Consider the following 23,353-nt stretch of genomic DNA (forward strand, 5'->3'; position numbering starts at 1 on the left):
TCGGGATGCGGAAAGGGCTTCAGGACTGTTGATATGTTGTTTTGACATCAAATAGAACAGATGTACAAATTTTCAGATTCACACAATTTTTGCAAGATTAGAACCTAAATTGACGGTCTAAAATGGAAAGTTAGTCTCCTTGGCTGCCCCAGTCGTTACAAAGCTATCAAGGAGCACTTATTGGCGCGAAAGAAGAATCCCTTTTAATTTTATTTTTTATTTTGTGCGAGACATGAGAGTGTATAGTTGTGTTTGTCCCATTGTACACTCGTAAATGCATTCTCGTCGTCACCCCAAGAGATAAAAAACAACGAAAATAACTGAAGAAAAAGAGAGAGAGTGTCGAGAAGTTTCGACCTTTACAATCGTTGAGGACGCGGTGCAACCTAAAAAGACAAATATTGTTAATTGTGTGCATTACCTTGTTTTTGCTGATCGCTGATTAAATTGTTTTTTACATACTTGTAAAATATTCATTGCATATTGAAAACACTTGTTTTGTAAAAATAAAACCAATCGAACGCAGGCTTAGGGTTGTCCGACCTGTGATGGCATGATGAACTGCGTAAGTGAAGAGATTCCTTCCTAGAGTTTTCTCACTAGCCACTGGACTAACTGTGATCCTATATATTTTATACCCTTAGTCCCTTACCGTTGGAAAGAAGTATGCACACAAAAATTACAAAGCAATTCGAACTTTCAGGATTCGTGATTTTGTTTATTTCCCTTCGCTCTTGTGCCACTTTTGGCTACTTGCGAAGATGAGGATGAGTGGCGATACAATGAAATTGATGAAGGGACACTCCTCACACACCCATGACGAGGCCGCGGGATTCGAACGCCGAGACCCCTGGCGACGTAGCGTGCTGTGCTAACCATCATCCGCCACTAAGGCCAGCCTTTCAGGATTCGTCCATTACAGTGTGGCGAGGGGGTTTAAACTTTCACGTTTAAAGGTAGGTTCCTGTCGCCAGGAAAGAGATGAGCAGGCAAGCAATGTTTTCTTTCACCCATCCTACTGGTATAAATCATTGTTGCAGTTTAGTGTTGCTATGCGAAGGTAAACTTCCCTCAGGGCAGAAGAATTCAGACAAGATTTTAGGTGAAAAGGGGGCGGTGCCAGGGGTGCGCGAGTGAGTGCTTGCGCACCCCTTAATTTTCTTCCGCACCCCCTTCAGCACACCCTACGTTCAACTGAAAACACTAACATTAATATGTAATATTATGTCATGTCATATTGAGCGCCGAATGATAGGTTATTATTGTATGCAACAGGCAAGCACTGAAAGAGGTACCAATACTTTTCTGTACTTGCGGCAGCCTCTGTAAAGATCAGCGGTCTTTTTTCTTCTTTCGTCAGCATTGTTGTTATCAATTTTTCTTCTTTTGTTTCTTCATGTGGTCTGTTCGTGGTTTTTGATAATTGCCTATAGCTTAATGTAAATTATGTTGTTTTTTTCTTTTTTGCATTGCTCATAACGGTTTGTTTTCCGCCTACTTGGTCTTCCTTACACTGGAGCAAAAAATTCAGGTGCTTTTAAGGTATCACCTCATCAGGTCGTGCTCTGGAAATTATTTAATGCGAGTTGTAACATGAAGGGTAGTTTTCTTCTTAATACGTTCTATGTATTTGTTCCACGTAAAATGTCCAGTAAACGTACCATTTCAAGCTTTTTCAAAGACTGTTAGGAAGAGGCCCAATGTTCACGAAGAAATTTTACAGTTCCTGTGCCCTTCGCGTTTTGTCTTGTGGCAGACGGTGCCTTCATTGGTTACATTGAGAAGGTTCAAAAATTGTCTTTTTAAGGGCAGGATGGATTTATTTTGTATTTCACTACTTTGTTCAATAAGACTGCAACGTGTATCTGAATGTTTACACTGCATGGTATGACCACTTTCTTGGAGTAGAAGACTTAATACATATCATCATGGACGTCCAGGTGGAGGGCACAGGGTGGGGGGGAGCATCCCTGGAAAATGAATGTCAGTCTTAAGTTATATATTTCACACATATATTTTAATTTCACTCAGTAATTTATGTTAATCAGTAGCGGCGATTAGGGATGCAGTTGCCCTCCGCTTTTTGCTATTTTTGCCCCTGAATTGTGCTAAACCTTTATCTACCAAGGGAAAGTAAACTGTCCTTATCCCTCCCCTCCCCTCCCCCCACAGTATTGGCACAGGTTGCATGCGTGTTTCATGTTTTCCTTATTTTCAGAATCGCACCCCCTAACTTTCTTTCTGCAACCCCTCAGCAACCCTAGATGAATAATTCTGGCGCCGCCGTTGGTGAAAAGGGATCGAAACTGCAGAGATATTTGAAGATACAGTCGTTGCATATTAAAATCAAGCTGAATGGAGGTACGAATTATCAGTTTTTCATAATTACATATTTCAAACTTCTTACTTGGGAAAACCGTATTTTCTTCATAAAGTTTTGTGATCGTGATTTAGTTTTTCCTTGGATAAATGGACATTTTTCATAATGCAAAGGGAAATTATACTTTCCACGTTTTAAAACATTTGTTTGTTTTCTAAGTAACAATTTACGGAGTTCCGTGATTAATGATGTAATGAAATCCGAGTGCTCGTGTTCGCATCATCGCGGTTATCAGCTTAAAATGAGTTTGAGTTTTTGTTTTGAGTCCACTTTATGCTCAGAAAGTCTAATCAGGTCTAGTCTTACAGTTTAAAGTGGTATCCGAAGGTGACGACGTTACCACTGCGCCATCAGGGAGAGGTCTTGGCTTAAAAATCGAAAGATTCCTTGGTAAAGGAAACATTCTCTCTTTCAAGTTTTCATGTCCATGCCTATGTGCGCAATTTAAATGTAAGTACAGAGAAGTTCCCAATGTTTCCTTTTCTCTCTACAAGCTACTCGTGAAGAAAAATATAAAAACCATTAACGTAAATAGTCATTTACAATTTTGAGCAAGTCTTTACATGACAAATTGCATGATATGCTTACAAAATTTCAAGGTTGTATAAATCAGTTTGATTTATTTAAATTGTGTGATTGACAAAAATCAGTGTTTCATGTCACTTTTGAAATAAAAGGAATATACAATAATGCACATAAGTAATTTGTGGATATCAGAATCACTTGTGGTGAAAATACATTAATTTTTTAATTTCAATAGTTTTTCCTTAAAGTGGGCTTAAAATCAAACTTAAACAAAGAAACAATTTCCAGGGAAAATTAAGTGGACAAATTACTATATGTACTCATGGAGTTAAACTCGTAAGATTTATGAATGCAGCACTAGCCCCCCCCCCCCCCCGCCTTCCCAACAGATGCATAAAATCAGCTTAAATGTGAACTCCTTGGCGTCGCAAGGTGTTTTTTCGTGAAACGTCCTCTCCTTAATTAATTAACTGCCATATTAATGGTAAACTTAGTCACACCTTTTGCACTACTCAAATACTCTGGGTTTTGAGATATTGCATGAAATAGAAAGACGCAAACATTTGCACCGCACTACAGTGACAATGATTCATGGATTACTGACAAAGTAAATCGGCAGGCTTCCTTTGTAACTAGATTTCTCGGAGACATTAGCTGCCACACAACAATCGTAACATAACCCCCCACCTTTACTGTTATTGAAGAGTTTGGCTGGTTGTTTCCATCGCGGCTTCTCACCTTTGATCAAAGCCTTGCCGTCTGAAAGTCCCTCTCCCTTGTTTTATCTGCTGAAGCTACAGCCAGAGCATTTGAAGCGGTGTTTGTTTTTCGTTACGGGTACTTCGTCTGTGGGCTGCATAGGAGTGCGCAGACACTCCGATTAAGGAGGAGGGGGGCAAAAGTATAGATGAAAATCCAGTCGGGGAAATTAAAACCTCATTCCATATCAAAGGCCCATACTCAGGATTTTTAGGGTGGGGGATATCCCAAAATGTGGAACAAAGAGAAGAGCCGAAAATGCAGTTGGATTAGTTGAGTTAGATTATTTTACGTCACTTTTCTGCCACTTTGGCTAATCATGTAATCGTGACGATTCGGATGATTGATGATATGATTAAATTGATTAAAAACACTTACAAAGAACACTCATGTCCAGACCGGGATTCGAACCTGGCGTCAGAGCGTGATACGCTAGCCACTCTGCCACGGTGGTAGGCGAAAAGCTGTTGGAGTATTAGATGTGACCAGCAATGCTATGGTGGTATTGCAAGGAGATATATAATTGTAGAGTTGAAATTATGATCCAAAGTAACGGGAAAAAAATAATTCATCGATAGACACCCCCTCTCCCAACCTGACAATAAACAGCACAGTCGCTCACATACAAAGTCTGTCACACAGCGTACAACTGAGTGATTATTTTTGCACTCAATTCTCAGAAGTATTCTTATAGTACTTTCCTCCGCAAACTGTGTTTTCAATTTTCCATTAATTTTCTTACATCAGCACCATTGAACAACCATGATAATTCTAGGTTTAGATAATAATATATTTATAAATTTAATTATGCGCATTAGCAATGATTCTTCATTGCCCTTATAATAATTAACAAAAATTAGCGTGTCTGAATGAAATTATGTGTGAAATACATATAATTTAAGGTGGACATTCATTTTACAGTGGGGTGTTGGCCTCCCTTGCTCCTCCTTCCGGACGTCAATGGTACCGGTGATTGGATGCCAAAACTTGGGGGTGCAAGGAAAGTTTACTTTCTCTTAGTAGACAAGGCTTAGCTCCAAGAGGCAATGTTCCGGGTGCAAAAAGTAGAGGGGCAACTGCCCCCTTGTCGACTAATCGTTGCCACTGATCTGCAGAATTTTAGAAAAAATAATGTACATGTCGCATTTGACGTAGTATCAGAATCATTCAACCACCTACGTATGAAGGAGTGCTAAAAACAAGAAATTTTCCGGAATGTTAATGACAATAAATGTGTTAGAGGATAAAGTGGGAAAGTCCAATTACATAGTAAATAACGTAATTGCTTGGAACTCTCATTGACATAAAGATATTTCATTTTTCTTTAGTAGTATAATATTGTCGATAAGATTCATCTACACTAAATTTCTAATCGGCAGTATTAAGGGGCAACTGCCCCCCACTCCTTTGCCCACTCCTATGGTGGTCTGTACTCTTGAGATTTGTTTTACAAATTTATACAACACATAACTAGGGCCCGGGACTTTATTGTTATAACATATTTTTCATTTGGCATGGAATCGAATACTTATCTACGCTTATCTGATGAAAATCAGCCGAAATAGACAAGCTTGACAAGGCATATTTTAACATATTTTACCAATTTCGCGTCTTTACAACGTATTTCTTTAATTTTCTCATAATAAGACATATTTCTGTATAATTTCGTAATTGTCTTGCACATAATCGGTTATTTTATAATTTATTCTTCGTACCTTTAACGCAACGGATAGTTGATATTATCGATGGTAGTATAATTAAATTAAGGACAAAGAAATTAAAAGAAGATGCGGTTTTTTCTTACCAACTAATACAGAACAATAATACCCCCACCCCCGATTTTTTTATCCCGCGGCAGTTGATAGCCGTGCGAACATTATTGAGGAAAGAATGTACTCTGTCATTTTTGTGCATGCACAAGACTCACAGTAAACAAGTGTCAATTGTTCTCGTTTGTTTACCTTTTTTTCGCTTCTCAATCAGTCAAAAGCAAAAATAGCATTCTGTACATTACAGCCCCTTCTCTATCGGCAATCGAGTACAGGAGTTTCAAGATATTTTTCGTTGGAGCCAGTGTGTATACCAGTGTCCTGCGGTGATATCGACACTTGGGGTAGCAATCAGTGGCGTGCCCAGGGAGGTTGTTGTGGGTCATAATCCCCCTCCCCCGTTTAGGGCCCAGTATCCTAAAACTAGAACGTCAAAGGAAGGAAAGGATTTCAAAATGAGGAAGGACTACTGAAAAGAAGCGCGTGTTAATCCCACCCACTTTCGAAAATCCAAAACATGTTGATTTGACTATTAAGCCAGAGATCCCGGGTTCGAACCCTTACTTTGCAATGGGTGTTATTTGTGTTTGTTCCTTCATCAATTTTATCGTACCATCTTGACGATTAGCCAAAAGTGTAGGAAAAGCGAAGTAAAACAAACCAAATTAAACAATCAATCAATGATTTGATTTATGCTACTTAGCGTGGCTGTCACATTTGGTTAATCGCGAAGATGGTACAATACAATTAATGAAGACACAAACACAAAAAACACACATGCCGAGGTAGGGGTTCGAACCCGCCACTCCTGGTGTCATAGCGTGCAGTGATAACCACTCCCCCGCGGTTGGTTGATTTGGTGTTTAAGTCCACTTTATGTACATAAAAGCTAATCGGGACTGGACCCACAGTTTAAAGTGGGATCCGAACCACTATGTTCCTCAACCTGGTACCGATCCGGGGCACTTGCACTCCTCCACGGAGGTCCGCCGACAACAATGATGAGTGGAAAGCTCTAACTATTCGGATACTTGGGTATCGGTAAAGCAAACTGCGTATTTACTCAGTGGTACGTAAATTTCAATTGGAGTTTTGAAACACCGTATTTGTATATGATTAACGTTTTTCCAAAAAAAAATACATTGTTTGATTTCCCTAATTTCTCCATCTCACGATCTCGTCACTGAAGGATCCGGGCTAGAGGCCTGGCCTGTGCATGAGTGTTCCTTTGTAACCACTTTTCATCCGTTTAATTTAATCAACGTTCATCGTCATGGCAGAAGTTAGGTAAAGTGATGGAAAAGCAACGCTAAAGAAAGGAAAAGAAAATACAAATAATTTCCTCCCTGTGCATCTGCAGGGCACTGTGAAATCAGGAGTCCAGAGTTCTCTGTTTATGATTGTCCCTCGTGCAATCACTTCCATAAGCTCGTTAGCTACTTATCGCCATTAAATCTATACAGCTAGAAAAAATGATGGAAGGTGGCAAAAATTAAATATATTAGAGAGGATGAACAGTTAAAAAAACATACTTTTTTGTAGTTTCTTCAAAAATATTCATTTGTCTTTTTTAGTTCTGGGATACATTTTTCATTCCAAATTATTTCATTATTCACTCCAGAGTACAACACCTACGAACAAGAATGCGCGCTCGTCACGGGTTCGAATCCCGGCCTGAATTGTTCTTTGTGAGGTCCCTTCATCAATTTCATTATATCATCACTCATCCTCATTTTCGCGATAACGAAATGTGGCAGAAAGGTGAAGTAAAATAAACCAAACCAACAACAACAATTAGAACGCGAGTTTTCTTGCCCCATTTTTTATTGTAGGCCAAATTATTTGTATATTTAAATAAAACTCTACTAAAACGAGAGCGAGATAGAGCGCGAGCAAATATTTGTTATTTAATCATTATATATTCCATATTTGAAAAAAAAGAAAATAAACCATAACACTTTTGTCTGCACATAATACAAGTACGTTCCCATTCATATACAAATAAAACTACGTACATCCCATATTATACATAATACATATTGAACAACGTTTAAAAGGTTGTGTAAATACAGAGAACATAAATAAGTACTGCAGAAGATTTTCCCCTGAGTTCTTTAGAGGATTTACAAAGGAATCGAAGGGAAACCAATCCCCTATCTGTCCTATAGGAGATAGACTAGAGGACCTGAAACCACGGACTTTCAACCATTGGAGAGGGGGGGCGAGGGGGCAAGGGAGGTACAGGCAGAAATCTTCTCATCCCTTCGGCCGGTTGTCTATACCTGGATCTAGTAAGGCGGAAGAAGAGCCAGCTAGGGTATCCAGCCTTGCCAGCTGATCACATCGAGGGACTAGAAGCGCGTGTAAAGAAGTGTTGCATATGAACTGAGGCTTCAAGATAATAAATATTGTGATTTGAAAATAATTAGAGACGTGAGATTGATTGATCTATCTCTGCTAGACTAGCTACACTTCAGTGCACGTCACTGGTGTATACTCTGTCCTTGCTTAGAATAATTGCAGTGATCCTCACGATATTTCCTATATTTTCCCACCACATTCTTCGGTTAAAGGAATTCTGTCTTTATTTAATACCCCACCTTAATCCATCTTCCCCGAATAATGAGAAGTTTGAAAGTACTGTTGTGCATATATTTAGTTTTACAGGGAATATTTCTGCATTTTCTGACATTTTACATTTTTTATGACATATTTCTAATTTTGTGTGACATATTTATAAATTTTTATGACATAATTACATACATATTTTACAGTTTTATAGGACGTAAAGTCCTGGACCCCACACATAATACATGCCCTAAGCTCTTGTTCTCCCTTATTTGCATGATGACGATATGACCGCGAGCAGTGTTAATAATATAGAACACTGACAAGTATCAAATTGAAAATCTAATAGATTATTATGAGCAGTAATTAAGTTGTGAGAATTCTTTAAGAGTATGCTGTAATTATGAAAATCTTTGTTTTGTTAAATGCTGGGACTTTATTTCTAAAATATAATATCAATACGAGACAAATTGCTGAGTGGACTTGAGCTCCACAGTTGGCGCCACTGAGATAAATCTTACCTGGGCAATTCCGTTGAAGGTTTTTCACCTATTTGATGTTCTTACGTACGTGCAACACTCCAGTACAAAACGAATTTTCGTACATGTACGTTCAAAGGAAATAAAATCAGCTACTCAAAATTCATGGTAATGTAGTAAAAAGTCCTGGAAAATGTAAAAACTTTTTTTCATCTATCCTTTCATATCATATTTATCGAGAAATTGCCTCAAAGACACTGGGGTCACCTATCCAGAGGTAGCTTCTCTCACACACCCCTTACAAAAGCACTGAACGGATCAATGCTCTTCTTCTTTTCATTTTCACATTATTTCCCAATTCCATCTACAAGAAAGAATGCTTTTAATCTTCTAGTGTCATTAGTGTGCCAGAGCAGGTGTTGGTTGGGCCATCCATACCTCTCATCCCTTTGCCACAGCATTCCTTTAAAATGAAGGCATCAGCCTCCCTTATGAAAATCCTTGACATACCACTGTATGGGGTACAGAAAAAGTTTGACAAGTAAACCCGTGAATTGCTTTAAAGAAAATGCAAGGGGGGTGGGGGTCGAGATACATGTATACATTTGATTCCAAAGTGAAGTTATTTATATTCAGACAGAAACACGTATATTGCTGGGTGGTTTATGCTTGATTGTTGTAATTTGTATTCTTCTGAGTTGCTGTTTGCCATTTTTTAGCTTAATAGCAATGATTGGATGGAATTTATGATGAGGCATGCCGGAATTAGTACTAGACTCCTGTGTAATAGGTCGTGAGTTGATTATTGAAAATACTTCTCCACCAGAAGCAGTAAATCTACTATTGGAAAGGTTGACGTATCTTCATAAAAATAAATTCACAGTACCATTTATACACGATTTGTATGTTATGAAACGAGTAAATTATGGACAAATAATGATTGCTTATTTAAATCATAGCTTAATCTTATGTACTCGTGGTGGTCCAATCGGGAGGCTGTTACGCTGCCACGCGGCGAACACGGATTTGATTTCCAAGGTGGGCGATCTCCAAGTCAATGTTTGAGTCCGCTATATGCTGAAATAGGTTATTCGAGACGGGGTTACAGTTTAAAGTGCTATCCCAACCACTGCGTGCCTCTATGGAGAATCGACACGTATTTGTTCTGCTTGCAATTTTTAACCTGGCAGGACGCACGCTGTGTAATTTTAATTGTTTTAAAGCTTGTACTTAGTAATACCTTTATTGATTAATTTAATTTTATTAATTTTGAACATTTGAATGGAATCACACAATTGATAAAAACGAGAAAGAAATAACATGTTGAAACACCAAACTGAAACGTGTGAGCATGCGTTGGGTTAAATTTATCCAGGTAGTTTCTAAGATCCTGCTAACTAACGAAGTAACTCAATGGGCCATATTATCGGTTACGTCGCTGGCAGACTGCTGCATTTGGAACGCTTTTTCTCCTTATGCTATACCATTCGAGCTAGATCGCAAGGCAGGGACGGCTTTAGGTCGGCGCTATAGCTGTGGTGGCGCGTCAGTTAAGATTAATTTGAATGTTGTGTTGCCTCTGCACATAAACCATCCTTTCTCATATATTTCGCGATATGACGGAATACTTCCTAATTTCGCATGTCATATTTGTAGGAGACAGAGACAGACGCAAGGGGCTGATGGTATTGCAGCATCCCTAAATCCATGATCGAAAAAATAAAAATGTGGCAAATGTTTGAGAGATCATATTTTTTTTTTGCTCACTACACTCGCAATAAAAATGTTTCCAGAAGGATCATACCAAGTTTATACTTAGGCCTATTACTTTGAAAATATTGGCTGGCGCATTATCAAACTAATGTTGTTTTTGGTTTGTAATAAACATATTTGCCAAAAGAAAAAATCGTGCTCGCACTCTAAAACATTTTAGGCATCATCAAATGTTTCTGCCTGGGGTCTCGGGTTTGATACGCGGTGGAGGCATAAAATGGCTCGAATCCCACTTCAAGCTGTAGGTCCAGTCCCGATTAGCCATACTGGTATATAGTGGACTTAAAACACCAACTCAATAAATCAATCAAATGTTTCTTCTCTTAAAACTAATCCCGACAGAACTAGAAGATTTTTCTTCCTAAAATTGATGTGTGGCGCCGAATTCTTTTCTGATCGGGGCCCAGGAGTGCTCACAAGGAAGATTCATGGCGTTCCTGAGTCATGGGGATATTTAGGGGGACAAGATTCTATAGTTTAGCTACCAATTATACATATCTTCACACAAAAATGTGGGGATAGTTTCGTTTGATTCACTTGTTATCGATTTTTAGTTATGGTTGTTATTATGTACAATTTTTCTACCTACCTGTGGGTGATCACGGCGATGAGATAGAAATGAAACACCCCCTCTTATGCCTTTAGAATCGGTTTGGAAGGGTGGGGGAAATGCTGTTCTCATTAATACAAGGTTAGTGAAGCAAACAAACTAACAATGGCAGTGAGACTCAGCAGTTTTGTACGTTTTATGTTAGCAAACATGAAAGTGAGCCGTGCCTTTTCTTTCTTGTGTCTTTTAATTTCAACTGGATCCTGATATCCGGTTCTGATTTTCGGTTCCGGATACCCCATTTTTATTTTCATACCAGATCCGAATCTACAGTTCTAGATTCAGATGTAGATAATTATGCATCTCTCATTTTTTGTTGTATTTTCTTTATACTACTTACGATACTCGTACGTTATGCTTCTAAATTGAGCATAGAAATGAGAGAAGAGAAAAGAGAGTTGTCATGGTTTTCTCTTTCATCCTATTGTTCGGAAAGTTAGCATATCATTACCGGGAAAAGCAACTTTAGAAGTAAATAATAAACCTGTTACATTTACGTACCTAAAAAGTAACAGAGTTGCAGTTATTCCCTTTGGAAGGTAACTTCGTTACAGTTAGGTACTCGATGAATGTAAGTATTAGTTGCAAACGGCGGCATTAGAAGTAACGAATTACTTTGAAGCACTGACCCATCTCCACTATTTACTTACGTACATAGTCTAATCTTCACCTTCCCGTTGCAAATTTCAAACACTTCTGCCTTATAGTGTAAACTAACTAACTAACTCTCTAGCCTTCTTAAACCCGAAGGTTCATGGCTGCAGCAACACAGGCTTTCCATCTGTCCTCATCTTGAGCAAGATCTATATACTCTTTTCCATCCCTACCGATTTAATTTAGGTCTATCTCAACGTTCTCCCTCCATCTTCGTCTTGGCCTTCCTACAGGTCTCTTACCATCAGGTTTCCCAACAAGAATCCAATAAACTCCTCTTTCCTCTCTTATAGTGTAAAAAATATAATAAAATTAAAAGTTAAATTGTAAGCAAGAAATGCCATCTATCCCCACGTGAAATCACATTCCAGTTTGGTACCTTTCTTGAGGTTACTTTTTAAAAATTGTAAATAAGCGAACATTACACAAGAATGAACCCACCACGACAACTAGCGCCCCCCCCCAATCTTATGACCCTTTGCCTCACAGAGGGTGGTATTGATTATTTTGGGCATCACTACTCGAGCAATATGGTTTACCATTGGATCTGATCCCAACAGATACATGATGCTACTATTGACGGGAGTTGAAAAACAAAATGGTTATGCAGTTAAACCGAAGTTATATGTATGTCAAGGTGAAGAGAAAATAATACGTATAACCATAGGCGCCGACTCCATAGGGCTTGGGGGGGGGGGGGGGCTTTAAGCCCCCCAATATTAACTATGTAGGGCAGAGCCCCCAAATAATTTTGCTTAAGAGGATCTAATGTATTATTTTGCTTCTCTTGTAAAGCTTACTCTGAATTGCGCCACATGAACTTAACTTTAAATAAACATTTAAAATTTTCTAGACCATCAACTTTGGGGGGGCTGAGACCGCTAAACCATCAACTCTGGGGAGGCTATGACCTGAGACAGTCTGAGTATTGTTAAAATGTTTACTAAAAAGAGTTTCAAAAGACGATGTGCATGATCTAGGGTAGTGGATGGGACGTTCGGGCTACAAATGGCTCACATGACATTCTGAACGAGGTCATTGATATATTAGGGAGATCTGTTTTGCGCTCCTTGGTAGCAGATATTAAAAGTCGGGAATATTTTGCTATTATGGTTGACGAAACTTGTGACATGTCCATCCGTGGTATATTAATATTCTGCATTCGAACTGTGAATAAAAAAATTGATATTTTTGAGGAATTCATGGGCTTTTATTAGGGATGTGCGGGACGGGATCGGGACGGAAAAAATTTTCGGGACAGGAAATGTTTGAAATTTCCGGAAGCTCTGAAAATCTCAAATTCTACACGTCATTTTCACTTTAAGTGATTTGTGGATTAAATACAAACAATTTACGATAAGTTCCAGAAATTGACAATGCAGAAAACGTCAAGAAATAAGGACATTTTAAAATGAGCATTCGGTATTTCCCGACTGCTCGGGATCGGGACGAGAAATTTTTTCCCCGATCCCGGTCCCGACTTTTCAGAATCCCGCACACCCCTAGCTTTTACGAGATTCCGAACGCTGCGGCCAAAACTTAAAAAAGGGAGAAAGTGAGTCATTCATTAATTTTTTTCAGTGATCAGAGCCCCTGAGTATAACTGAGAATTACTTTCAAATCAGATTTACATAACACGCCATTATTAAAATAAGTGCATATATTTTGAACATACAGTATAATACAGGTCATTTCTGTCATAAAGTGCTAAATTAACGAATTTAAAAGTTAACAGTTTGATTCTTAAGTACATTACATTTGCCACTTTAATAGTTTTATGTCGATTAGCGTCCACTTCCCGTATACAACTTACTTTCTGGTCAAGCATGTACGTTTTCCTCTCTCATGAATTTAATCATATCATCATTCATATTCATTGTTGCAATTAGCCAAAAGTGACAATAAGACGGTGTTAAATAACAAAAATCAAATAAAATCAAAAGGAAAATAGATGAAAGAGAATTATGTAATATTTCAGGAAACATATAAGCAGCATGACTTTTTCTTTGCCAAAGAGGGGGGCGGGGTGTACTGGACCCTGTGCTCTTTTAGTTATAACTACAACCCCCCCCCCCGTACGCATTCATGGATGTCCTGATTTTCTGTTCAGAAAACCTGGTCAACCTAGTGTACGTACAAAATAGAATTGGTATCTTGTTCCGAACAACTGCGTCAAATCTCCTCTGATTTCATGCCTCGTGCCGCCTCTGTTTGTTGTCTTCTCTGTGACACCGCCGCGCCGCACTCCCCTTTCTCGCAATTCCAGACCGACCGCCGCCATATCCACCTATCCTGTTGCGTATTTGTGTTTTTGTGTGACATTGTTGTAGATTGGTTACGTACAAATCAACTGTATTTTATGTTATATGTATAACACAGAATTACCTATAAATGCACTACGTACAAGTAAAGGTTAATTAACACGTTTTAAAATTATATTTTCCCGAGACCTACAGTAATTGACGTATAAAACCGAATTACTCAGAACTGAGTTACGTATGAACGAATGTGGATCGTGACGCTACGTTCAGATTGGGTTCGATTGTTGGGCAGAGTAAAACACCCAAACAAACAGGCTGATGTAGAATAGGATATCATATTGTAACAACTTGATAATTCATAGTTAATTCAAATCACCAAATTTCGTACTTGTAACTAATAGTTTCGAAAATATCGCAACACCAAATATACCATGTGATATCGGTTTCATGTTTGATTTCTTTTTTACTTAAACCTATCCAATCATTAATTTTACCTTTACACCAAGCACCATTAAAGTGTTTATCGAACCTATTGGTAAAAAGCTAATAAACACAAGAAACCAACCAACACAATAAACAGCGTCTAAAATAGAGGAGTAGCATAACCAAAATCTCTCTCTTTTCTGTCCGGTTTAATTGATTGATTTCGTGTTTTAAGTCCACTTTATGCACAGTAAGGCTAATCGGGACTGAACCTACAGTTTAAAGTGGGATCCGAACCACTGTGTGCCTCCACCGGGTATCGAACCCGGAACCCCTTCATTACAAGGCGACGACGTTTCTGTCCGGTTTAAGTACTAGGGTATAATAATCGGAGGTTGAAATATTCAGCTAATGAAGATTTTTCTTCTAATCTGGTAATTCGCTTTCTACGTTTCTAGTGATTAACATTTTATGTTGCAGTTGCAGGTGCATAAAAATACATGTTTGGTTGAAAATATATTTTAACGCCAAAAAGAAAACTTGTGAACTATCGGTCATTCTTAACGCGTCCTCAGGGCCTCCCCGATGGTGCATTGGTAGCGTCGTCGCCTTGTAATCAAGGGGTTCTGGGTTCGATACCCGGTGGAGGCACATAGTGGTTCGGATTCCACTTTAAACTGTAGGTCCAGTCCCGATTAGCCTTACTGTGCATAAAGTGGACTTAAAACACCAAATCAACCAACCAACCAACGATTTGTGAAAGTTTTGATGAATTTACTTACTTTTATAACTCGTAATGCAAGATAGTACAGTTATTCAAAATTTTCTTGCGAAGTAATACATTTCAAGCCCGATGAGACGCGGCAAGAAATTTAATAAAATTCCAGATTGTTTCTTGCAGACAACAGGAGCCTACTAGGCGTATGTCCACAATTTAGATGCGAGGAAAATAGTAAACATCAAGAAGTTTTAACTTGCATTTTGCTATTTATGGTCAAAATTATATGTATACTGGTTAATTGCGGCGATGAGGATGAACTATTAAATATGTGATAAAAGAAACACAATCTAAAGGCAGCCACACCCTGACCAAGATGAATATCATGACTCATTGAATTTGCTGTCAGAATTAGTAGGTCACTGCACTAGACACTAAATAACAAAAGGGGAAGTGAGTTACATTTTCCTTCAAAATTCTATTACTTTAAACAAGAAGAGTAAAGTTATATACACCTGTTTCTTCAATCTATTAATATTTCCAATATCAATTTTCAGAATTTTATGGAGTTGATTGTATCAATATATATTTCAATGCATAATAATTAGGATTATTAAAGTATAATGAAAGCGTTTGTTATAATTGAATTGAATTGTTGTTTTATGTCGACTTTATGCACAGAAAGACTAATCGGGACTGGAACTACATTTTAAAGTGGAATCCGAACAACTATGTGTTTCCACAGGGTATCGAACCCTGGACCAGCGATTACAAGGTGACCACGCTGCCACTGCACCATCAGGGAGGCCCACACAGACCTATTATAAGTCTTGAAGTAAAAATCATATGTTGCAACAAAAGGAAAAAAGTTAATGACGAACTATGCATGCAAAAATAATAGTAATTTCTCATACGCACATTCTTCGTTTGGCAACTTCGCTCATTGCCATACCATTTCTTCCCTCTAATCTCTTCAGCGCTGTCACTTACATTGTACTTAATTCCTAGCCAATCAAGCGATTTCAGGATTATTGTGTTTCTGCACAGCAACAACAAGAGAAGAGGGCCTTGGGGAATACTGCACACACTCAAAAAGCCAAAACAGATATCAACCGAGCAGACGGTCCCACGAATCACAACTATTGCCACTTTCAGGTGAATGTGGAGGAGGGGATATAAATTATATACGTATACATACGTATATAAACACAACTGTTTATTATTATTATTATTATTATTATTTTATTTATTTGCTTACATAAACGTCCTCGTTGTCCCCAACGGAGAGAAAACCACAACCGTAAATCTTGGTGCGTTGCCAGAATTTATTATATACAGAGCATTTCCTTACATTCGCTACGAGACTCGGCGGCAAGCGGCCCGGTAGCAGCGCTTGTCTTTCCCTGTGAACGGGGTCCGCGACAGTCGCTCGAGTCGGCTATTAAAATTACAGTTTTCATATTGTGTACTAACCTTGACTACAGAAGGTGTTGAAAATGATGTCCCTCTGCTACAACACATTGCTGGCATCTCAGAAAGAAATTGGCATTTACACGTGCAAGTTCGTTTACTACTGTAATTCTCCCGATTTCTCGTACAATACTCTCTTTTAACTCACGGATGGTGTGCGGATTGTCTATGTATACTTTATTTTTTAGATTTCCCCATTCTTCTTTCCACTTTTATTCAGAACTGACCCTGTTACTCTAAACTTTTTTACGAGGTTTAATATAGTGGTCCTACGTGGAACGGGAACACCAGGAAATTTCGATGCAAAACGTCGTCGCACTTATCCACAATTCCTCTTTCCGAAGTAACACTCGACAGCGTAAATTCTTTGTTGCAATGTAAATTTTGTTGTGCCATATTAAGCCACAATCTTCAACATACGGACAGGACACAACACAACTTCCGAGGGGATTATACTGGCGTCAGTCTGCAACGTCAACAGAAAGGGAAGGAGAGCGAAGGCAGGGAGAGCGAAAAAAACAGACTGTAGCGTGCGACTGTCGCGGACCCGTTCACTGGGAAAGACAAGCGCTGACGCCGGGCCGCTTGCCGCCGAGTCTCGTAGCGAATGTCGGGGAATGAATGCTCTGTAGAAGTGCTGAGAGGGTGTGGAATGAAATTAAGGGGCGCGGTGTTGAAAATAAAGAAAACACGAGACATGCATGCATGTTTTAGCCACTAATTGAAATTCCAATAATATGCCAATGAAAGTGTATAAAACTAGCGAAAGGTGTCCCGGGTTCGATACCCGATGGAGGCACACAGTGGTTTGGATCCCACTTTAAACTATAGGTCCAGACTTACTGTGCATAAAGCGGACTTTAAAACTCCAACTGCTTCACTCTTGCTCGGTTTTAGTACAAGACATGTTTAGAAATTTGATTGATTGAGTTGGTGTTTAAGTACACTTTGTGCACAGGAAGGCTAATCGGGACTGGACCTACAGTTTAAAGTGGGATCCGAACCACTATATGCCTCCACCGGGAATCTAACCCGGAACCCCTTGATTACAAGGCGACGATGCTACCACTGCGCCATCGGAGAGGCCAAAAATTTGAAAAGAACAGCTTGTTGAAGGGAGGCGAATGACACATGAAAAATTGGAAGATTGTTTCCAAGGAAAGGCAAGCAAGGTATTTTCCCACGGGATGGGAGGGAATATGTTTCAGAAAATTGATAAGACACATTTGACTTTTTAGCCCATAAAAAAATTGAAAATTAAGAATTCTATTTACAACCTTTCTACCTGCATATTTAAATTTGATCACGATCGGACGATTTTTTAATTTTTTTTTGATTTCTTGTTTGGAAAAGCAAAAAAACGGCAGTTTTTTTATTCTCAAGACGACTAAAAATCGAAAATAATTGGTTACTATAGCTTAACACAGAATTGAAACAGTCAAATTTTGATGTAACTCGTTTTTATTTAGGTCTACTGATTAATTTTTAATTGGAGTCCAAAACTCGAGTATACATAGCTTTTGATCCGATAGTAGGCAGACAACAAAAACGGTGTATCAACAATGCAAAGGATAACACAAAACACCTGACTCTGAGCTATAGGCATTTATCGACAAACGCAGACTACTTGAAACATAAGAAGAAACCATTCTTAACAACAATGCTGACGAAAGAAAGACAATGGCGGCTTGCCTTTATAAACTGCCGACAGTACAGGAAAGAAATCTGGGATCAGTGTTTGCCTGATGTAAACAATAACAGCGGTCTCACTTTAGAACGTAACATTCGGCGCTGAATATGACATGAGACAGCATGGCACTCTAAGAGTTGTTGTTGTTGAGTTGGTGTTTTAAGTCCACTTTATGCACAGTAACGCTAATCGGGACTGGACCTACAGTTTAAAGTGGGATCCGAAGCCCTATGTGCCTCCACCGGGTATGGCACTCTATAAGAGTTGGGGTTATTGGTTGAAAAATGGGTGAGGAAGAAAATTAAAGGGTGCGCAAACACTTCTTCGCACCTACCCCTTGGCACTGACAAAGAAAGGGTAGTTCAGATTGCCAAGCGTCTGGTCTGAACGTCTGACCACTCTCCCCCACTTAAACAGGACAGGGAGGGGGGAGGCGGGCGGCGTTTTCCTTTGGTTCGTTTTTTTCAAGGGTAGCAAAATACTCATTGCAGTTCATTCCATCAATACTTGCGTCAGTAACATCTCTACAAGCAAAGGACAATTTGATCAAATCTCATACTCTATTAATTAAAGTAGTTAATATTATTATTATTAATATTAATATACATATTCAAACTTGCAAGCAAAAACGTAATTTCAATCAAGTTCAACGTAAGATTCTTTTTAAGTACACTTTATTCCTAGAAAGGATAATCGGATTGAACCTACAGTTTAAAGTGGGATCGGAACCACAAAGTGCCTCAACCGGGTAACGAAGTCTGGACCTCTTGATTAAACTACGTCCTGGAGAGAGAGATTCTAAAATGGCAAACTTAGGTTTCTCAATGGGTTAACACTTGTATTGTAACTGTGAATAGTACAGAGTATACAGAATATGAGAATCGCCTTGTAAACTGGCGATATGCAGTGGAGGTGCACTATACACTGGTTCGAATATTATATTATATAATATGTAATATATTATATATTACATCTTATATATTATATGAATAACTTACTTTCTGTCCTCCAAAATCTGGGGGAGAAGTTAGTTCAGTGTAATACGACGCCAGGCTTTCCGGGTTTGAATCCCAGCCTGGGCATGAGTGTCCCTTCCTAAATTTCTTCTAATCACCACACATCCGCACCGTCGCGGTTAAATAAAATGGCAGAAAAGCGCCTCCTAATAAAATTATTGAACACTGTGAAAAAGTAATTCACGGACTGTAACTTCCTTCTTAAAATCTGTCAGCCATAATTCTGTTTAATTACGTTGATTATAAGAATAATTTTAAAAATATATTTTTTTAAAATTTATAAAGTGCTTATTTTTATTACAAAGCGAAATGAAATAGAATGTTTATGGATGAATGAGGAAAGAATCTGATTCCAATATTTCAACTGATTTCACAGTCGAATAATCATTACTGACTGAGGGAGCGTAGGGCGGCAGTTGTCCCTCACTTTTAGCCACTTTTGCTCCGCCACTATGCTAAAGCTTATCTATAAAGGAAAAGTAAATTTCCTTTGCCCAATATAGTTTTGGAACCCAATAGCCGCCACTGTCGACAGCACGCCTTGCAACACACACCACAATCCTGAGCCCAAAGGAAATTTTCCTACCTGGCCACCTTTAGTTGTCTTTGTTAGGCTGTGAAGTGGAAATGGAGACTTGCTACTCCTTGCCGCAGGCCTGTCTCTCATCCCTCCCTCATGTATATGCCACTGGGCGATGCACTGACCATACCTAGGGGACGATTCGTTGCTGCCACTCGAGAAGAGGGAAAACACGTGCAAGATACTAAGTTAAATACAATTGAGTCGCCGTAGTTTTCTGGTTTTCGATATCATAGTCTGCTCCAATTGTTCTCATGGTGCCACTGGCGTAAGCAGGATTTTTGTTCTGGAGGGGCTGAAATTCTAAAGGTGTATAGTATATAGCTTTGTTCTAGAATTGTGGGATACCGAATAAAATATATAGGCTATCGTACATTTTCAGCTTTTCACTATTAAAACTGTACTCGAAGACAGAAATGGTTATCGGGTGTCATTTTAACTTTAAGGGAGGTTTGCGTTTACATCTTTCCTTTCTGTGAGTTCTTACAAATTTTCATTTAAAATTTGGATTTTCTTAAAATTTCTGGCGGGGAGTAGCCCCATCAGCGCCCCCTGCGTACGCCAGTGTAAGGTGCTATGCCCCACAGGAAATCGAAACCTTTACTGCTCGCACAAAATCATGCGTGTCGTGTCGTTTCAGTGTGAAATCCCCATGTAACGTGGTTCTTGAAAACTAAAATTGTGAACTGAAGCGACACAAGCTGCATTTGTAGCTTGGACTGGACTATGTTCTCAATACGGTGCATCGTGTCACCTGTTTCTGTTGCTCCAGCATACGCAATGAATCTTTTGCATTAGATTGAAGGGTCTCGTGTCGCTTGTCGCTTGGGTGTGAAATCACCATATCGCTCGGGCCGTGCATCAAATTGACTTGGTCTGTTCACTTGTGCGCGGTGTATGTGTTGCTTTAGTGAGCTTTTACATGTCGCTCGAACTGGGCTCTTCTCTCATTGAGAGATTTCACATTGAAGAGATATGGGGTGCTTGAGAATCTCACCAGTCGAACTCAGTCTTCTGGGGCTACCGGTAAGGTGTGAAACGTTGATATTGATTGTTCCGAAGCGACATGTGTTGTGTGTCGCTTTGGTCTGAAAGCTGCTTGGCATCTCCGTGTTGCTTGTCGCCTGTAACTTTCAGACCGAAACGTCAAGTAACACGTGGATTTCACTCCAAACAGCAAGTGCAAATGACATATGTCGATTGGAAACGCGTCAATCCGCAGCAACGTTTCATAACGTAGCGGCAAGCATAATAGGGCTCAGAAACTTGCGTTGGATTGGTGAAATCCTCAAGCAACACGTGTCGCCTGTAAGTTCGGTGTGAATTCTACCTTACTTTAGAGACATGTATTACGAAAAATATTGAAATGTTAGTGAAGAACCTATTGTTATTAATGTTTAACTACGTATTTTGCCATTTTTGAACATATGCATCTGCATTCTAGTGACGAAAGAAACATTTTAAGGGTCGAAGGTATTTCGGGAAGGAGATTCAAGTCGTACTCTTAAATACGCCACTGTCACCACAGAGGAGGAGCAAATTTTTAACGAGTGGAGTAGACGGAGAAAACGAATAGTTAGACCACAATTAAGAACGTAAATATGTATGTTGTTTTTGTACTATATTGTCCTGTATCTGGCGTTTGTGCTTTAGTTAGATTAAGCGCAATCATTTCCAGTATTCTAGCATAGGAACTCTGGTTGCATATTTTGTTAATTAATACAAGAAGAAATCCTACTAGTTTGCTTTCTTGATGAGGAAATACACAAGCATTTCCTACAATATTCTTTGCTCGCTCACACGCGCCCTCTGGCAGATAGCTACAATTCTTCCCTTATATATATCTTTTCCGAGAAATACGAGACATAATTGCCCAAGCTCAAACCGATATATTAAATACGGCTACTATCACACAACGAACCCTCTCGGAACGCAATCGTGAAGCGCCGTTAACATTTCCCATGTAGGCAATGATGTAGCAACGCTGCATTCTCCAGCGTTGCAACTTATGCAGCACTGCGAACAATGCAACGTTCAGAGCCGTCAGTGAAAAATGCTGAGTCATGTAAGTTGAGGGGGAGATCCGACAACGCTGTTCTCTGCAACCGCAGGCCCCACCCCCTACGATCTTCCTCGCTCCGCCTTGACGTCACTGCTGATGTAGTTCCGCAATTTTTCACACACTGCAGATGTCTCTGGCGTCGCACAAACGACACACACGTTGTGTGTAGGTGATGAGCACAGAGCCCCGTCGAGAGGAACCGATAAACACCTGATACACACGTACAGGCACAATGCCCCGAAAAGAGGAACCAGAAAAATGCACTGTTTTGTAGCATAACTCCGAGTACAATTGTCGGACATTGTTCTATCTTTTATCAAAATATAGATCTTGGTCCCCTTCGTCGATTAATTCCACGACATTAAATTTTCCTTTGCCGGTTCGGCCATAATATTAAATAATGTGCTTTCTCGTTCCGAGGAACCACCAAAATTACCTCGCAATGAAAAAGTCCCTCTTAATGCTGGTAATTTTTCTGATCTTGTTCCTCCTAATGACGGGTATACCAACGCACACACACACACACACACACACACACACACACACACATGTAACTTGTCACAACAGCTATGTCACTTTGTAGAGATTCTTGTGTACTTTTGCCCTTGAACTTTTAAGTTGCATTTCTCTTCAATTCTAATCTTCCTGCCTATATTTGTTTCGAAAACGAACTATGCCAATTCTGGTCACGGATACCATACATGAGAATGGACATTAGAATAGATTAGATTAGCTATTTTGTAGATATATTACAAGGTAATGTAAACTTACGCCAAGCAATCCGTCCACAACATAGAACAGCACAATTTCCATCTTCTTGAATAAATCTTTAAATGTGTGCCTTTAATACTAACTATATAATTCAAAAGGCTGATTCATACGAATATTTTACCTCGCTCATCCATTCAAATAGTATAAACATATGTTGTTTAAAATTACGGATTTCTTTATCTAAAGTGGACCTATCCAACTCTGGCAAGGTTTATTCACAAGGCTTACCCAAAGAGCGTATATAACAAGAGGCCTCAATTATCGAAAACCCTATATATCGAAGCGTATCACATGCGCAGTCCTGCCCCTTTCGGTAAAGTGCCAACTACTTCCAGTAGTACCACAGCTACCTCTAAAATAGAACAAGGCCGCGGCCATCGATGTGGCAACACCGCTCCCGCTCGTGGATGAGGCTGGTTAGCCTGACTCATCTACTGTACTCGCGTGCTGCTCAACACAATAATTACGCAGTAAGAGTTGGTGTCATTTTTTACACATAATTCTTTAGTGAATGTGTAAGCATAGTATTTTAAGCTTTTTAAAGTGTTATAATTATCGGCATTTCATTTTATTACGAAAATAACTTTAAAGAAATTGGGAATACCCAATAAATAAGAAATAAGATAATAAAAAACCTAATCCTATGTTTTACCTGGTTGTAACTCAAAATAGGTATTAATTAAGTAACTTATTAATATTTTGATTAGTCAGCTGTGACTTGTTTACATTGGTTAAAGAAATAAGTAATAAAATCCATAATAATTTGAGTTTATCTTTTGTACTTTATTTTGTTGTGCTAAACTACGTATAGGCTATTATTGTACAAAGAAGAGAAATAAAATAGA

General features: G+C 39.0%; 1 protein-coding gene across 1 annotated transcript in view; it reads right to left on the reverse strand.

The window, feature by feature from the left end:
- Positions 1–22,722, reverse strand: part of LOC145987161 (CD63 antigen-like) — a 36,020-nt gene extending 13,298 nt beyond the window's left edge. The window contains exon 1 of the mRNA XM_083121671.1: positions 22,509–22,722. Within this exon, the coding sequence (XP_082977797.1) occupies positions 22,509–22,550 (42 nt within the window). The 5' untranslated portion in view covers positions 22,551–22,722. The remainder of the gene's footprint in view (positions 1–22,508) is intronic.
- Between the last annotated feature and the right edge of the window lie 631 nt (positions 22,723–23,353).

Source organism: Lepisma saccharinum, chromosome 4 (genome assembly GCF_977018435.1).
Source record: "Lepisma saccharinum chromosome 4, izLepSacc3.1, whole genome shotgun sequence".
Lineage (NCBI taxonomy): Eukaryota > Metazoa > Arthropoda > Insecta > Zygentoma > Lepismatidae > Lepisma > Lepisma saccharinum.